This window comes from Salvelinus namaycush, chromosome 22 (assembly GCF_016432855.1).
Source record: "Salvelinus namaycush isolate Seneca chromosome 22, SaNama_1.0, whole genome shotgun sequence".
Lineage (NCBI taxonomy): Eukaryota > Metazoa > Chordata > Actinopteri > Salmoniformes > Salmonidae > Salvelinus > Salvelinus namaycush.
Window position 1 is genome coordinate 32159205 of NC_052328.1, and position 19265 is coordinate 32178469.

General features: G+C 43.5%; 1 protein-coding gene across 1 annotated transcript in view; it reads left to right on the top strand.

Annotated features, from left to right (window-relative positions):
* LOC120017765 (disks large homolog 5-like) overlaps nucleotides 1-19265 on the top strand; it is a 127194-nt gene that overhangs the window by 40391 nt on the left and 67538 nt on the right. The window contains exons 9-11 of the mRNA XM_038960738.1: nucleotides 14362-14592; nucleotides 17222-17406; nucleotides 17671-17796. Coding sequence (XP_038816666.1) covers nucleotides 14362-14592; nucleotides 17222-17406; nucleotides 17671-17796 — 542 coding nt within the window. The remainder of the gene's footprint in view (nucleotides 1-14361; nucleotides 14593-17221; nucleotides 17407-17670; nucleotides 17797-19265) is intronic.

Here is a 19265-nt window from a genome sequence, read left to right on the forward strand (position 1 = left end):
TTCTGAGCATAGCACCATAGTAAACAAAAGAGAGAACATTTCAACCCTGCAGGCACGACACAAAACGCAGAAATAAAAATATAATTCATGCCTTACCTTTGACGAGCTTCTGTTGTTGGCACTCCAATATGTCCCATAAACATCACAAATGGTCCTTTTGTTCGATTAATTCCGTTGATATATATCCAAAATGTCCATTTATTTGGCGCGTTTGAATCCAGAAAAACACCGGTTCCAACTTGCTCAAACGTGACGACAAAATATCTCAAAGGTTACCTGTAAACTAAATGAACTACTTATGTAATACAACTTTAGGTATTTTTTAACGTTAATAATCGATAAAATTGAAGACGGGATGATATGTGTTCAATACAGGATTAAAACAAAATGTTGCATGCCTTCTGTTTGATTGAAGCGCATGTCCAGGACACCTGGAGTGCCTCGACTTCAAGATGGCCGTATTTCTTCATTACACAAAGGAATAATCTCAACATATTTCTCATGACTGTTGACATCTAGTGGAAGCCGTAGGAACTGCAAGCAATTCACTTAGAAATCTGGTTTCCCAATGAAAACTCAGTGACCTCAACAACAACAAAATTCTGAATGGTTTGTCCTCGGGGTTTCGAGGACAAAAATAAGTTCTGTTGTACACAGACATGATTCAAACAGTTTTAGAAACTTCAGTGTTTTCTATCCAAATCTACTAATAATATGCATATCTTATCTCCTGGGAATGAGTAACTGGCAGTTGAATTTGGGTATTCTTTTCATCCAAATGTGAAAATGCTGCCCCCTACCCGAGAGAAGTTAAGGAAAGAAATTCCACAAATTCACTTTTAACAAGGCACACCTGTTAATTGAAATGCATTCCATGTGACTACCTCATGAAGCTGGTTGAGAGAATGGGAAGAGTGTGCAAAGCTGTCAAGGCAAAAGGTGGTGCTAACAGTTGTTGATGTTATTCTTCAATAACAGACCCCAAAGCATATCAGGGGGAGGAAAAGAGGTTTATTCAAAGAGGAGGAATCATGCGGGGAGGTAGATATACATGCTCCCCTGGCCTCAGTGATTCTCCACAAAACAAAGGAACAAGATCTACTTTGTAACTCAGCCCTAGCCTGTGTTTGACCTATTATAAAATAACGAGTATCCCATTTCAGGTTGTACCAATAAGAATGTGCTACACGTAACTACAGAAAAAACACTTTCCATTGATTGTTAATTCTAGTCCTCTCGTCCTCTGCGTTGTGTATTTATCTTCGACATATTTTTACTCCCCCCTAAAAAAAACATGTCTTTTAGAAAATAAAAAACATGAACAAATAGGCAGTAACAAAATCATTCACATTACACCTTGCATTTCTATAAAACACAAAGGGCATATTGTACTTGCTGTTACAATAAAAGTTATAGAAAATAAGTATTAACAGGTGTAATGATGTCCCTTACAATTCCTACCACATCCTGTACTAGGAGGAAACACAAAATAAATAATTGTCTACAAGACAATATTAAATTGTTCGATTGGCAAGGTAATTATTCACCAAGTCCTTTAAAAGTGACCTGCTCTTCCACACTGATATCAGTCCCCCATAGATAACTATTTGAGATGATGTTCTGACAGTCTGCAGGTAGTGAGGAATTCTTCCGTTCCACTGGTTGATAAGGACTTCTCTAATGAGCACTTCACCGGTGATCTTGTATCATTTCAAGTACAGTCCTGGATCAAGGGATATTGCTTCAGACTGTAGAGTCTCATAACCTGTAACAAAGGAAACAAGTGTGAAAGTAACATGTCCTGGTTTCAAGAGAAAGTTTTGTTTCACAGATTTCCTTAAGTAAAGCATGTCGTGAATTTCAGGAAGAAGTTGGACATTTCACCTAGATATCCCTAATATGATGACTGTGGTATACAACATAGAAGCTTATCAGGTTCTGATCATCTTACTATGCTTCTTCAACAGATTGGCCCCCGATTTCTAATCAATCAGTTCTTTATTCTCCAGGCTCCGCTTTGTCATCAAAATGGACAACATGTATCCATTTTGATTTTCCCTGGACTTTTACTGTTGACCAAGTTATGAGCAAAACCTTCTCATTTTGGCACTGATGGGTCTTACATATCTTTTTACCATCACCCACTGTCCTGGCACGACGTTATTCCCCACGCCTCTTTTACTTGTCTTTCTATGATTTCTCGAATCAATTTTTGTTGTGTGTTGTGCAGATCCTCTTAGGGTAGGCTTCAACCCATCATGAAAAACGATCAACAATGACCAGCACATCTTTGTGTCCTATACATTTGGGCAGCATGATGTAATCAAGCTGTAGATGTCTGAAGGGTCCTTGTGGCGCAGGCGCTCGTGTCTGTACTTTAACTCGTCCTTTGGTGGTGTTTTCCATACAAATGCTGCAATTCGCCACAACAGCCTCAGCCTCTTTACGCACACCAGGATTCCACCATTTGCCCACAAAACGATAAACTATCTTGTCCACACCAATGTGTCCCAAAGAGTGGATCTGTGTCACCAAGTAGGGTCAGGTTGTGTTTCCACACACCTTGATTGAGTTTGCATCCTGCAGCCATCCATTCCCAACCTTCATCTTTTGGTGCACTGCTTTGCATATCTCTGTGTTGCAATGTATCCAAGGTGTATCTCCTAATCAGTTTAGGTGACAGAGGTGTTCTCTTGGCAGCCACCTTGGCAGCTCTGTCAGCCAAATCATTACCATTACTCTTGTCTGTAAAGATTTTTCCCATGTGCTTTCATTTTCAAAATTGCAACTTGTCCAGGTGACTGGAGAGCATTCAGTAGAGCCATCACCTCTGGTCCATTCGTCACAGGAGCGCCCAGTGATATGAATCCTTTTTCCGTATTTTTCCAAAAGCATACCGTGAGTCTGTAGATATTAGCTGTTTTTCCTTCAGCCTGTTTCCATGCTTCTGTCAAAGCAACCAGTTCCGCCCCCTGTGCTGATGCTCCTGCAGGTAACGTGTCTGTCACTATCACATTGTCTGTTGTAGTAACTGCCCAGCCTGCCTTCCTCACACCCCCCTCCACAATGTTTAAACCATCTGGGTATAAGAAACTTAGCGTTTTCCAACGGCTGACTCTTAATAAACCCATCAGAGCTGATCCAAAACCAACTCACAACAGTTGTGTTCAAGTAATGTGGTATCTGGAGGAAGCATCAGAGTTGCTGGATAACATGGTGTGCCACGTTGTATGATGTTAGGAGCCTCCACTACTTTAGTAGCGGCCATAGCTTCCTTTGTTTTGTGCAAGGTGGGGCAACACCTGTCAAGCACTCTGGCTCCATATCCAACGTTCCACACTAAATTGTTTTCATTGTCCAAATAGGATGGTTCTGAACTGTAGATCCCTGCAGTTGTCTAATTTGCCATGTCACCTTTCCTTCAGAAATGTTTAATGTAGTCAAGGCCTAAAATAGGTTGTTCAAATGAGCCATCCACACCCCTGCATCAATTCATTGGATCAATAGAAATTGATAATGGTTTGGTCTGTTTCATATGTCTCCCCTCCCCTCCTGTTGCTCTCATCTTCTTGCCTGTGTATTGAGGACATATTGCATAAGATAGTGACTTCAGCACCCATATCTACTGCAAAGTTATGTAAACGTATAATCCATCCAATTTTTATATGCACACCAGCTGAGATGGTACGAAAGAGGGGGTCTATTAGTTTCCCTCCACATCATCCAGCAAATTCTTCTGCTCAGCCACAGAGAGCTTCTTACATTTCTGCATCAGCAGTGTCGTTGGGGCTGTTGTCTTGATTCCATTTTCCCATAAAGACCCTGCTTCTCCTGGCCATTCCTCATAAGAACATGGTTTCTTTTCCGACATTCGTTGCCAGTGACCAGAAATCCCGCAATAATGAACATTCACCAGGTTTCTCTTCTGCTGAACGAATCTTGTTTGTTTCACTCGGAACCTGCACAACTCTGATTCCAGCCGGTTTAAATCAAATTGTATTTTATTTGTCACATACATGGTTAGCAGATGTTAATGCGAGTGTAGCGAAATGCTTGTGCTTCTAGTTCCGACCATGCAGTAAAATCTAACAAGTAATCTAACCTATCAATTTTACAACTACCTTATACACACAAGTGTAAAGGAATGAATAAGAATATGTACATAAAAATATGAATGAGCGATAGCCGAACGGCATAGGCAAGATGCAGTAGATGGTATAGAGTACAGTATATACAGTGGGGCAAATAAGTATTTAGTCAGCCACCAATTGTGCAAGTTTTCCCACTTAAAAATATGAGAGAGGCCTGTAATTTTCATCATAGGTACAACTTCAACTATGACAGACAAAATGAGGGGAAAAAAATTCCAGAAAATCACATTGTAGGATTTTTAATGAATTTATTTGCAAATTATGGTGGAAAATAAGTAGGACCCAGAGTCTCAAGCTTAATAATTAGTTTGGAGGGTACTATGGTGTTAAATGCTGAGCTGTAATCGGTGAACAGCATTCTTACATAGGTATTCCTCTTGTCCAGATGGGTTAGGGCAGTGTGATTGCGTCGTCTGTGGACCTTTTGGGGCGGTAAGCAAATTGGAGTGGGTCTAGGTTGTCAGGTAGGGTGGAGGTGATATGGTCCTTGACTAGTCTCTCAAAACACTTCATGATGACGGAAGTGAGTGCAACGGGGCGATAGTCATTTAGCTCAGTTACCTTCGATTTCTTGGGAACAGGAACGATGGTGACCATCTTGAAGCATGTGGGAACAGCAGACTGGGATAAGGATTGATTGAATATGTCCGTAAACACACCAGCCAGCTGGTCTGCGCATGCTCTGAGGACGTGGCTGGGGATGCCGTCTGGGCCGGCAGCCTTGCGAGAGTTAACACTTTTTAAATGTTCTACTCACGTTGGCTGCAGTGAAGGAGAGCCCGCAGGTTTTGGTAGCGGGCTGTGTCAGTGGCACTGTTGTCCTCAAAGCGAGCAAAGAAATTGTTTAGGTTGTCTGGTCCATGACGGGGCTGGTTTTCCTTTTGTAGTCCATGATTGACTGTAGACCCTGCCACATACCTCTATTGTCTGAGCCGTTGAATTGCTACTCTACTTTGTCGCTATACTGACGCTTAGCTTGTTTGATTGCCTTGCGGAGGGAATAGCTACACTGTTTGTATTCGGTCATTTTTCCGGTCACCTTGCCCTGATTAAAAGCAGTGCTTCGCGCTTTCAGTTTTTCGCAAATGCTGCCATCAATCCACGGTTTCTGGTTGGGGAATGTTTTAATAGACGCTGTGGGTACAACATCACTGATGCACTTGCTAATAAACTCGCTCACCGAATCAGCGTATTCATCAATGTTATTGTCCGACGCTATGCGGAACATATCCCAGTCCACGTGATTTAAGCAATCTTGAAGCGTGGAATCCGATTGTTCGGACCAGCGTTTGACAGACCTGAGCACGGGCGCTTGTTTTAGTTTCTGTCTATAGGCGGGGAGCAACAAAATGGAGTCGTGGTCAGATTTTCTGAAAGGAGGGCGGGGGAGGGCTTTATATGTCGCAGAAGTTAGAATAACAATGATCCAGGATTTTGCCAGCCCGGGTCACGGATTCGATATGCTGATAAAATTTAGGGAGCATTGTTTTCAGATTAGCTTTGTTAAAATCCCCAGCTACAATAAATGCAGCCTCAGGACATGTGGTTTCCAGTTTACATTGAGTCAAAGGAATTTTTTTCAGGGCCGTCTGTGTGATTGGGGCGACTGTGATTATGATCGAAGAGAATTCTCTTGGTAGATAATGCGGTCGTCATTTGATTGTAAGGAATTTTAGGTCAGGTGAACAAAAGGACTTGAGTTCCTGTATGTTTTTATGATCACACGGCATACACCCCCGGCCTTCCTTACCAGAGAGATGTTTGTTTCTGTCGGCGCGATGCGTGAAGAAACTGGGTGGCTGTACCGACTCTGATAACGTATCCCGAGTGAGCCATGTTTCCGTGAAACAAAGAACGTTACAATCTCTGATGTCTCTCTGGAAGGCAACCCTTGCTCGGATTTCGTCTACCTTGTTGTCAAGAGACTGGACATTGGCGAGTAGTATGCCCGGGAGCGGTGCGTAATGTGCCCATCTGCGGCGCCAGCTTGAATCCGATCCATTGTCCTGGGTGGTGGTCCAAACAGAGGATCCGCTTCAGGAAAGTCGTAATGTTGACGTTGCTCTTATATCCAATAGTTCCTCCCGACTGTATGTAATAAAACCTAAGATTACCTGGGGTAACAATGCAAGAATTAACACTGCATAGTTTCCTAGGAACGCGAAGCGAGGCAGCCATCTCCGTCGGCGCCGAAAGTCGTTTGTGTCACCCACAAAACCTCAGGGAGACTGTTTCAGTAAATCCATTTTTTTTTGTCTCTGTCCAGTTGTGACAGTCTGCCGTAATTTTGTCTCTCCCAGTCATTAGTGGTGTAAACAGGTTTTTCGCAAATCATCATGTATGGATTGCATCAGCTGATGTGTGATTACATTTACATTTAAGTCATTTAGCAGACGCTCTTATCCAGAGCGACTTACAAATTGGTTACACTCAATTCCTCAAAATGGGGCATCATCTAACATGTCAGGTAACCCACTGTGTCTAACCACCTCTGCTCTAAACCTTTCTTCAAATTCAACCAACGGTTCTTTCGGTTTTTGAAAACATTTGTTTCTTTCCCCTATTGGTGGTAGCATTGGTCAGACCCTTAAGGAAAACATGTATGGCTCGCCCTCCATATACCTTCTCTTCAAGTACACCATGTTCACAGTTGTTCAAAACAAAGGCTTGTAACTGTAACTTCCTAAGAATGTAGAGTTTCTTAACGCTTCAAATCGTCCTATGTTTTCATACCCACTTCTCGTGGATGTTAACGTTTTTGACTATTCATCTTTTTGAGATGCTGATTTGTGTGATTACTTTCACCCCGGGTTTGTCTTTACTACCCTTTACAGCCTGTGTTCTGGTTGGCCTAAGACATCGTTTGTCACTGCTGTCAGAATCTGTTGACTCAAAGCCAGGTAATGCTGACCAGATGCTTGAAACCCGATCATTCTTGCGCAACTTAGCCTGAGGGTAGATTGAGGGAACAAAGTGTCCACTTGTTGGCGCCAAGTCTGTTTTTACGACCCTCTCCTGTAATTGTTGAATCTCTTCTTTCAAGGTTTCTGTTCACCAAGCGCTTTCAAACTTTAACGTCCTGTCTTGATTCCCCAGAAAGAATTTCTCAACCAGTTTTGTTTCTTCTGCTAAAACAGTTCAAGACCATAGTCTTTGTCAACAAATTAGACATTCTTTATTTTTCCCAATCAGACAGATTCCATCTTTGTCAACAATGACAGAATATTTTTCTCTCGCCTACACTTCTACTTTGAAATGGTTCTTCATATGACTTGTGTTACAACCTGGCTCAAGATTGTAACAAACAATGGGAAACCACACACTGAGTAAAGGAATAACAAAATGAATTTATTCCATAAATAAAGTAAACACTCGCAACAATAATCAGATGATACATGACGGTCAGTAAATTAGGTGTCAACTACAAAGGTATGTATGGAGAGAGTAATCTCTTGCTGAATGGGGAAACAGTGGCTTTATGCAACAGTTGAGCTTTCACAGGTGTGCCCCATCAGCACTGACAACCCTCCCAGCTCTGCCCACCAATCTCCTGCAGGAAGTAAGCGCAGCAAAACCCATTAGCCCCTCCCTGCTCCGTCTATCACACCCCACCCATAAAAACAGGGACCTCCTATGTCCCTGAAACAAATTCAAAAATGTTTTAATAAACACAAGCAAAAATATACCATACTCCCTGGACATCCAACCACCTAGGTCCACCACTTAACCCACACCTCCAGCAACCATGGCGCCTGGATGCAAATTAAGAAGAGGAGGAGAGAGACCGCGAGAGGAGACCAAACACAGTATTAAACAGGACGGCTAAGGAAAAGGCACACGGGACAACGCATCCGCCAAAAACATTGTCCTCCCCTTAATATTTCATTATCAAGCATATACTGAATCTGACTTTAAATGTTTGTTTCTCTAACAACACACGGTAAAACCGTTGCCAGATAAGTGTGGCATCACCAACGTCAATATCATGATTTACCAAATGGGTACGAGAAGGCATGTCTGTAATTAAAGTAGTACAACTCATGACCAAATTCAGAGCTCGGCACAACAAGGAACAGACAAGTGTCCCAGCAGAGTATCCAATCTACCCAGAGACTCTGAATTCTTTAACCATCCTTCTAGGACACCATCTGGGCTAAGCGACTAGGTTGTCAGGGCTAAATCCTGTGCTTTGCTGTAAAACTTCTAGCTGCAAGCATCAACCAAGGCTACCCCTCCTCCCAGTCTCGGTACAACAACTTCAAGGTCTGATGGAACCGCTCCAGGGCTCTCTGACTCTGCATGATATGCGGTCGCAAGATTGTGTCTGATGCGAAGTTGGCTTAACACCTGTGCAAACGTGAAATTGGAACCTTGATCACTTTTAATAATTTGGGGTATTCTGAAAACAGAAATAAACGGAGTCAATGCCCTAACAATAGACTTGGTTGTTATGATATGGAGAGGATAAGCAGCGGGATAACGGGTCACATCACCGTAAGCAGGTAAATATAACCGGCTTTGGAACAAGGCAATGGGCCAACACAATCAATAGTTAAATGCTTGAAGGGTTGGCTTACTACTGGTATTGGGTACAAAGGTGCTGGCTTTAACGTCTGGTTATGCTTCTCAGTCAACTGGCAAAGTTTGATAAATGCTGAGACATCTCTTTTCAGCCAAGTCCAAAAGAAATGACACACAATACGGTCATAGGTCTTCCGAACACCCAAATGACCAGCAATATCCCCATGAGGTCTGCAAAACAAAATCACGTAAGGTATATGGTACCACAATTTTGAATGACAGGGTCACCATGAGGCAGCCATTTTCTCACCAACAATTTGATCCTGTAAGTAGTATCGCTGTACTACACTTGGAACATCATCAGCCAGGAGGACCTGCTCAAACAATCATTTCAAAGTAGGGTCAGCCCACTGTTCTGCTACTATTCTACCAGGTCACTACGGGAAACAGAAAGGAAGGTCCGGCCCACAAGTTTCAGAATAGTCCGCCACCTCGCTGGTCCCTACACCAGACTCCGACACGGAATCAGCGCGGCTCATTGCACGAGTCACGGCACAAGCAGTAAAGACTTTGGGGAAACTCAGCACTTTCATCCGGCACCTCAGATGGGCCGAAGGCATGAAAACCACGAGAGGTGGTTATATATTTCGCCAGACCCGCCCACCGGCAAGGTCATTTCCTAGAATCACCGCCACTCCTTTGACAGGCAATGAGGGACGCACTCCTATCATGACCTCACCTTGTACAAGATCTATGGAGAGCACAGGTTTGTGTAAAGGGACAGACAATATGCAAACCTATCCCTCGGATCAAGACTGTCCTGTATCTGTCTCTGGAGAAAAAGGGAGCACTGACTGAAGAATGAGACTGAAGCACCAGTGTCTCGCAGGACGTTAACTGGGACCCTCGGTTACCCATCAAGGATACTGTTATGAGAATTATGTTCTCAATGTTCATAAACTGAACTTCATTAACCTACTCGGTCTGTTACCAAGAATTTGTAAGGTTCTTGTTGAAATGAAACAGACAGAGGCCAGTCTACAATAGTCAGAATGTTTATTTACGAGAGCTCTGCCCATCCTTACATGTACATTGGTTTATATACCTCTCATTTTGTCATAACTGTCCCTCTAAGACGATGACAATACAGTTCACAAGTCTTCTCCTTCTCATACATTGCCTGCCACCTGTTATACAATCTACTACAAGCCCAAGGTTTCTCCCCTCCCTGGGTGGGGAGACTTCCTTCCCTGTTATCACTTCTACAGTGGTCACAAGTTGTCTGCCACAGTTCCTTGCCTGCTAACAGTCCCTCTTTCTTATGGACAAAAATTATTTATCATTATACAGAGACAGGGTAGAATTCTGTTAGTTGTAGTTCTACGTTAAATGTATACATAATTTAGTCATTATTCATAAAATTCATAACAGATACGTAATTTACAGTGAATAGATGGATGCAATGTCAACCATACCCAATGTTTTTTTTTTACTGGTCTTGAGGTGGAACAATTGAATTCCTTAACTTAAAAGCAGGTGCCGCTAATGTGTTAGGCCTAACGGGCGCATTAATCCCAGAAGGCCTAGCTTTAACTAAGGACAGGGCATTCATTTTTTCAATGACCTTTACCGCGGCAGAAATTGCAGATTTTGCCATGGTCTGATTTCACATGGGAACCACATTCAACCCTTGAGACAAGATAAGGCGCAGTATTAAAGAATTTAGTCACGAATCTCCCTGGGACCATCACTGCGAAGGGGTTCCCCGAAGTGACCTTTATGCATCAGCACATATTCCTCAGCCAAAACGGCAGCCTCCGTGGCGGTCTGCACCTTGTGCTCATTTGTGTGTGGCAAGGCAGTCAGAGAATCTTTGAACTGCTCCAGCACAACTAAACTGCATAACTGCTCGTAGGTTGTAACATCCAATGAAGTGCACCATTGGTTAAACTGGGTGTGCAAATTCTGTGCGAACTCAACATAGGTCTGTCAACTTTTTTCCAGGTTCTAAACCGCTGGTGATACGCTTCAGGAACTAACTCATAGGTGTGCAACACAGCATCTTTAACTTTGCCATAGTTTTGGCTGTCAGCAACGTAAAGAGCCGAGTAGGCCTCTTGTGCTTCCTCAGTTAGCACACATTGCAACATCAACGTATGGTCGGAGTCAGGCCAATTCCTGAAATCTGGTACCCTTTCAAACAGTGAAAAAAAAATTGCGGGATCCTTTTCACTGAATTTCGGCAGGAGCCTCAAGTTTCCAGCCAAGTGGAAGGAAAGTTTAGCACTACCTCCGGAGAAATCACTGTAACTCATTAAGAGATATGCCAGAGACCTTACCATCTCTGACCAAATCTAAACAGACTTGTTGCAGTGTCAGTTTGGCACACTCAGGTTCTTGTTTAAGCCTTTCTACCTCCAACACCTTTTGCAAGGCTTGTTGCTGTTTCAGCCTATCATGATCTAGTTGTAGCAACAACCGTTCCTTTTGCTTTTCAGAACGGATTAGGGGCATTTGTAGTGGACCGAAATGTAGCCAAACCAGGAGAAAATTACTCCATTTGAATGCTGGATTCAATCAAGTTGGCCTTTAGTATGGACTTGAACATCTCATCGTCAATCTCAATTCGTAACAATTGGTCTTTAGTATAGCAATCCAGAAGCTCCTCCCTCGGGACTTGAAGAATTCGTCAATGTTAGCCATAGTCTAACAGTAAACCAACTATGGACGAACAACCTGTTCTCGGCCCAATTGGGTTTAAGAAAATAGAAGCACAGTGTCAACCACACGAGAGACAAAAAAACAAATGGAACTTCCTCAACCTATTACTAGCTCAACCCTGGTCTTCATGCAGTTACTGGCGGTGGGTATTTATGTACTTTAGCCCGCTGTCGCAGAAAAAGCTCCCAGCAAGCTGGTTACCCCTCTGAGCCATGGATGTGCTCCCGAGACAACTGCTCCAGCCACCAAACAAAAGTAACAGAGTTAACACTGCCCAACATGTCATAACGTCGCTAAACCTACCAGGGGAGAAGACAAGTCCAGGTGGTCCGTTCACGCTTCCCGAACAATCTCTCACTGCTAACACAGCACAAACACTAACCTGATGTCCCAACAATGAGCAAAGCAGGATCTCCAACCGGAACAGGGGATGGAGATAAACTGTGATCCTCTCTCAACTGCAGCACAAACCAACACTACTTCCACACCAACCACAGGTGTGTAACCAAAGAAAGTAGCAACTGGCAGTATCCAAATGTCACATACTTTGTACCTTAGTATATAACTTCCAGTCAAAGTAGTGCCCACAACACAACCCCATAGACAGAAGGGTTAGCCAAACAATAATCACATAGCACTTTACTTTGAAATACCACATTAACCAGTTAGAAAATGCTACTAAACAAATGCAATTCCAGAGAGTAACTCCAGAGGTCCCAGATGAGCCCCCACTTGTTACAACCTGGCTCAAGATTGTAACAAACAATGGGAAACCACACACAGTAAAGGAATAACAAAATGAATTTATTCCATGAATAAAGTAAACACTCACAACAGTAATCAGGTGAGGCATGACGGTCAGTAAATTAGGTGTCAACTGCCAAAGCCACAACAAAACAACCAAAGGTATGCATGGAGAGAGGAATCTCTTGCTGAATGGGGAAAAAGTGGTTTTATGCCACAGCTGAGCTTTCACAGGTGTGCCCCATCAGCACTGATTACCCTCCCAGCTCCGCCCACAAATCTCCTGCAGGAAGTAAGCACAGCAAAACCCAGAAAGAGCATGGAGGGGCTATCACACTAGACAGTGAATTTAAAATCTCTTTCATGCTCACATCTGGAGGAGCTGTTCCAACCTTTTCCAGAGTGGTTTTCTCACTTAACAATGGCATTACATTAACTTCAACAGTTGTTTTGTCACCAAAGCCCCATATACCACCCACCACTGTGACCTGTATGCTCTCATCAGCTGGCCCTCGCTACATATTAGTTCGACAGACCCACTGGCTCTAAGTATTTGCTTGGTAAAGCTCCTCCTTATTTCAGCTCACTGGTCACGATAACACCCACCCGTAGCACGCGCTCCAGCAGGTATATCTCACTGGTCATCCCCAAAGCCAACACCTCCTTTGGCTTCCAGTTCTCTGCTGCCAATGACTGGAACAAATTGCAAAAATCACTGAAGTTGGAGACTTCAGCTATCTGAGCAGCTTACCGATCACTGTAGCTGTACACTGCCCATCTGTAAATAGCCCATCCAACCAACTACCTACCTCATCCCCATATTTTTTTATTTTTTCCCCTGCTCTTTTGCACACCAGTATTTCTACTTGCACATCCTCATCTGCACATCTATCACTCCAGTGTTAATTGCTAAATTGTAATTACTTTGCCCCTATGGCCTATTTATTGCCTTACCTCCTTACTTCATTTGCACACACCATATACAGATCTATTATGTTATTGACTGTATGTTTGTTTATTCCATGTGTAACTCTGTGTTGTTGTTTTTTCGCACTGCATTGCTTTATCTTGGCCAGGTCGCAGTTGTAAATGAGAACTTGTTCTCAACTGGCCTACCTGGTTAAATAAAGGTGAAATAAAAATGAAATGTATTTATTTCACCCCAAAGTGTGTGTAACCCCTTTTAAGGACTCAAACCTCTTCTAGAATACATTGTTTCTGTAGGGCCTGGCTACCCATAACTTATGTCCACTTCAAAAAGCTTGTTGAAGGCTTACATTAACCACACGTGTAAAAATTGCTACTCAACTAGCAGCTCACTTCTATGCAACAAGGTTTCACAAAAAGAAAGGACTCTAACCTTTTAATAGAGAACAAAGGACTTGAACCTTATACATCACAGATACGTATCACTCATTGTACGCACTAATTTTAACCTGATTTAAAAAAAAAAAAAAAAGGAAAAAAAGTTGTTATATTGGTCTTGACTTACCCAGCACTTCTGCCATCAATCACGAGATTTAGAGTTGACTCCCCAAAGTGGGTTGTGCTCAGCCTTTCTTCTGGATCAACACAGTTGAGTTTTTCTTGTTGCTGTTTAGACCAATTCATTTCAGGTCACGGCACCAAGTGTTAGCAGTTGATGTTATTCTTCAATAACACAGACCCCAAAACAAATCAGGGGGAGGAAAATATGTTTATTCTTATTCAAAGTGGACAAATCATGCAGAGCGGTATATGTACATGCTTCCCTGGCCTCAGTGATTCTCCACAGAACAAAGGAGACAGGATGCACTTTATAACCCAGCCCTAGCCGGTGGTTGACCAATTAGAATTCCTTGCAATAAAACGGGGCCAATGGCCAAATAACAAGTATCCTATTTCAGGTTGGACCAATGAGAACGTGCCACACGTAGCTATGAGTTTAGGACTGACATTACTAACAGATGTTGAACTGAAAACCAACTATTTCCATTGATGCCCTATTACAGAAAAAACGCTGTTTCCATTGATCGCTAATTCTAGTCCTCTGCGTTGTGCATTTACGCTCAACATATTCTTACAGTGGCTACTTTAAGGATTTTGATTTGTTTAACACTTTTTTTTGGTTACTAGGCTCTCAGACCACTACCAATTAGCTTAATTAGTCACTGCCTGATCAACGAAGAGATTTTGTGATTGATTGTGTTATGGTGTTAAATCTGATTGAAATGTTTGTTTTTAGGAGCTGAACTCATCGTTGGTGGACCGGGACAGAGCAATCTGTGAGAGGAACGAGCTGTTGGAGAAGTACTGCCACGAGGTGAAGGACAAGGCTGAGGCCCAGAAGGAGTTGAGCCAGGCCTGTAAAGATATCGAGGCGGTCCGGGAGGAGAGAGACGTGGCCCGCAAGGAGAGGACAGAAGCTATCATACAGAATGAACAGCTACTGAGAGAATACTACCAGGCTAGACAGGTAACACACACACACACACACACACACACACATACACACACACACCTGGGAACAACGCACAAACACCTGTATTAGAGAGAGGACAAAGTTTGTCATACAGGGAGACCAGCTACTGAGAGAGTATTACCTTGCTAGACAGGTAACACACTCGCACCTGGGAACAACACATACACCTTACAGATATAATACACCTATTTAAAGAAGCAATAAAACTCATTCTTTAGACTAGTTGAGTATCTGGAGCATCAGCATTTGTGGGTTCGATTACAGGCTCAAAATGTCTAGAAACGAATAACTTCCTTCTGAAACTCGTCAGTCTTCTTGTTCTGAGAAATGAAGGCTATTCCATGCGAGAAATTGCCATGAAACTGAAGATCTCGTACAACGCTGTGTACTACTCCCTTCACAGAACAGCGCAAACTGTCTCTAACCAGAATAGAAAGAGGAGTGGGAGGCTCTGGTGCACAACTGAGCAAGAGGGCAAGCACATTAGTGTGTCTAGTTTGAGAAACAGACGCCTCAAGTCCTCAACTGGCAGCTTCATTAAATAGTACCTGCAAAACACCAGTCTCAACATCAACAGTGAAGAGGCGACTCCGGGATGCTGGCCTTCTAGGCAGAGTTTCTCTGTCCAGTGTCTGTGTTCTTTTGCCCATCTTAATCTTTTATTTTTATTGGCCAGTCTGCGATATGGCTTTTTCTTTGAGACTCTGCCTAGAAAGCCAGCATCCCGCAATCGTTTTGCAGGAGGATGTTAGCCTATCTGTCTGCCAATTGAAGCTCAACAGAAGTTGGGTGATGCAACAGGACAAAGACACAAAACACAGAAGTAAATCAACAACAGAATGGCTTCAACAGAAGAAAATACGCCTTCTGGAGTGGCCCAGTCAGAGCCCTGACCTTAACCCAATTGAGATGCTGTGGCATGTCCTCAACAGAGCAGTTCACACAAGATATCCCAAGAATATTGCTGAACTGAAACAGTTTTGTAAAGAGGAATGGTCCAAAATTCATCCTGATCATTGTGCAGGTCTGATCCGCAACTATAGAAAACGTTTGAGGTTATTGCTGCCAAAGGAGGGTCAACCAGTTATTAAATCCAAGGGTTCACATACTCTTCCACCCTGCACTGTGAATGTTTACATAGTGTGTTCAATAAAGACATGATAATTGTTTATTGGTTTAAGCGGACTGTTTTGTCTTGTTGTGACCTAGAAGAAGATCAGATCAACTTTTATGACCAATTTATGCAGAAATCCAGGTATTTCCAAAGGGTTCACATCATTTTTATTGCCACTGTGTACACACGCAAGCACACACACAAATGTTTTCTGAAACACCGGTATGGACAAAGTACATAGGCATCGAAGGTCAATTTGAATAAAGAAAAAAATACAATCTACCCAGTTATCAACACCATCCCTGCTGCCTGTCAAAAAGTGACAGCTTCCAGCCACAGGTTAGACACATGATGAAGTGACAGCTCCCAGCCACAGGTTAGACACATGATGAAGTGACAGCTCCCAGCCACAGGTTAGACACATGATGAAGTGACAGCTCCCAGCCACAGGTTAGACACATGATGAAGTGACAGCTCCCAGCCACAGGTTAGACACATGATGAAGTGACAGCTCCCAGCCACAGGTTAGACACCATGATGAAGTGACAGCTCCCAGCCACAGGTTAGACACATGATGAAGTGACAGCTCCCAGCCACAGGTTAGACACATGATGAAGTGACAGCTCCCAGCAACAGGTTAGACACATGATGGAGCTTAGAGTAACTGTCAACCATTGGATTATGTCAGTGGAATGACCCTAAAACAGATTTAGACCCCTAGATTAATATTGCTGCTGCTGACACTTCCCTGTTCAGACCACTAGATGGCCCTCCTACTACGGTTTACACGGTTTACACTGCGGCAGCGTAGCCTAGTGGTTAGAGCGTTGGACTAATAACCGAAAGGTTGCAAGATTGAATCCCCGAGCTGACGAGGTACAAATCTGTCGTTCTGCCCCTGAACAAGGCAGTTAACCCACTTGTTCCTAGGCCGTCATTGAAAATAAGAATTTGTTCTTAACTGACTTGCCTTGTTAAATAAAGGTAAAATACATTTTAAAAAGTCGGGATGCCTAAAGGTTGACTCAGTAAAACGGTTGACTCGGCAGCACCGCAGATATTGAGATGAGCGAGATGCAAGACTTCGCTCTCACACAGTCATACATATGTGCACGGGTTCATGTCACGCAGTTACAGCGTGAAAGCAAGGGCACCAAAACAGCAGAGAAGTTGAGCCTCGCTTCAACCCTCTTAGTTGTTGCGGAAATTGACCCACTATGCTGTTTACTTTCTATATCTATGTCATATCACTGAGTTCACCTTTAAAATATGTGTTAGAAATACCAGTTGGAGGATTTCCTCTGGTTATTTCCTTCTGATTGTGGGAATTCTCCAACTGGGATTACTGAGAAACCTGGAAAGTTTCTGGAAATTTGGGTTTGATCTGTTCAAGTTGCATGTACTGAAAGTGACTGACTAACTGTGTCTCTGTGTCTCCTGTGTGTCCGCTTTTCTCTTGTGTCTGCGTCTCATGTGTGTGCGTGTGTCCGCGTCTCCTGTGTGTGACAGAAACAAGATTCTGCCACCCTGGACATAGAGCGTGTCAACAAGGAGATGGAGGTGTTGAGGAAGCAGTACGAAGCCATGTCTCAGGAGCTGAAGGAGGCCACGCAGGAGGCTGAGGTGGCCAAGTGTCGACGTGACTGGGCCTTCCAGGAGAGAGACAAGATAGTGGCAGAGAGAGAGAGCATACGGTGAGTACAGGGGAGAGAGAAGGGGGGCTGGAGAGAGGGAAAAGAAAAGGTGGGGTAGACTCGCTCTTAATTAGTCTTTCTTTGATTCCTTGTATCTTCTCTCCTTGCCCTCTTCTGAAAACACATTGGAGTAAATGGTCAGAGAGGGGGAACCTCGGATCTTCCCCAATGCGTTTCGAGAAGGAAGCAAGGAGAGGGGATGCAAGGAATATTAACAGACTAAACTGTGCTGATGCTTGACGATGTCATATCCTGCCCCACCAGGACGCTGTGTGATAACCTGCGTAGGGAGAGGGACCGGGCGGTCAGCGATCTGGCCGACGCCCTGCGTAACCTTGACGACATGAGGAAGCAGAAGAACGACTCGTCACGGGAACTGAAAGAATTCAAGTGAGTCCCTGAGTCTTTATACACACACACACACACACACACACACACACACACACACACACACACACACACACACACACACACACAAGCACTTTCAACTTTCTCATCCCCGCTGTATTGATGTGAACATCTCCCTCTACTGGTCAGTGTGTGACTGCCATTTTAAATTCTCTCTGTTTCTTGTGACTTTGAGAGGTTGACCTCCTTCCTTGTGACGAAGAAGAAAATAGTAAGATTTAGACTTTCAAGTCAAAGACCCCCTCTAGGTCTGCCTCATGAGGACATAATGCATCTTAGTGACAGTCAGCCACCGTAGGCCAGTTTCTCCTTCAAACTTTCCTTTACACACTGCAGAATATGACCTTCCTACCGCTTTTTAGACTTGCTGCACTTGCAGCATCTTTAAATGGTAGGTAGCATAAATGCAACTACAATGAATATATGGATTTGCGTTATTATACGCATCAAAAGCCCCAATGCAAAGTTACACCTCACTTTTCTATTTTCCGATCAGAATTCCTGCAGACTTTAGCCTGCAGACGCTATTCCTACCAGCCTGCAGACGCTATTCCTACCAGCCTGCAGACGCTAGCCCTACCAGCCTGCAGACGCTAGCCCTACCAGCCTGCTGACGTTAGCTAGCTAGCCAACCAACCACGGTCAACATGGCTAAGTAGTAAGCCAGGGAACAACACCAACTAGTCTTGCACAGGCAGGAAACCACAGAACACACACAAAAAGAGAGAGCAGAGACTTACCGATTGACGGCTGAGTTGGCTACCAAAGAAGGAGCGATACCCTTCAGAGGGATTGTCAGCTAATCCAATAGCGATATAGTGAGGTAAATCCAAAGAGACAGATTGCAGAGGCAATAATCCATTGGACAACGGAGACAAGGGGAGGAGTCAACAATAAGACAGCGATCGGAGGAAGGCTCCAAGCAGATGGAAATTATCACAACAGCACAGTCAGCTAGCTACTGTAGCGCGCTAATACTAAGCAAAGGTTGAAAAACTCTGGTAGCCTACTACACGGAGATCATGTGGGTAATCTGATTGGTTGTTTACATCACACCTCGTGATTGCAGGATTGTAGCTCAACACTTGTTTTGCGTGGCTAATGTTAGCCAGCTCTGGGATGTCACTTCATGACTTGTGTGCAGAGGCGTCATGCCCATAGGGGGCACAGGGGCACTTGCCCCCTCAGATTTGTCCTGTCTTTTGTTGTTGTAGTGCTACTAGCCACCTAGCAATTTTCTGAAGTTGGCTTTAGCTAGCCCACATATTTTCCCAACCTCATAACTAGCTACCAAGAACCAATTTCAGGCTATCAAGTTAGTTTAGACAAGCTAGCTACTCAATCTTAGCTGGTATGCCTGCTGGCAAGGTTGGTAGACTTTAGAAAAACGAGCAATAACTAAATGTGCTGAATAAGTCTCACATTCTTTTGAATGTGTTACCCAGATTTTT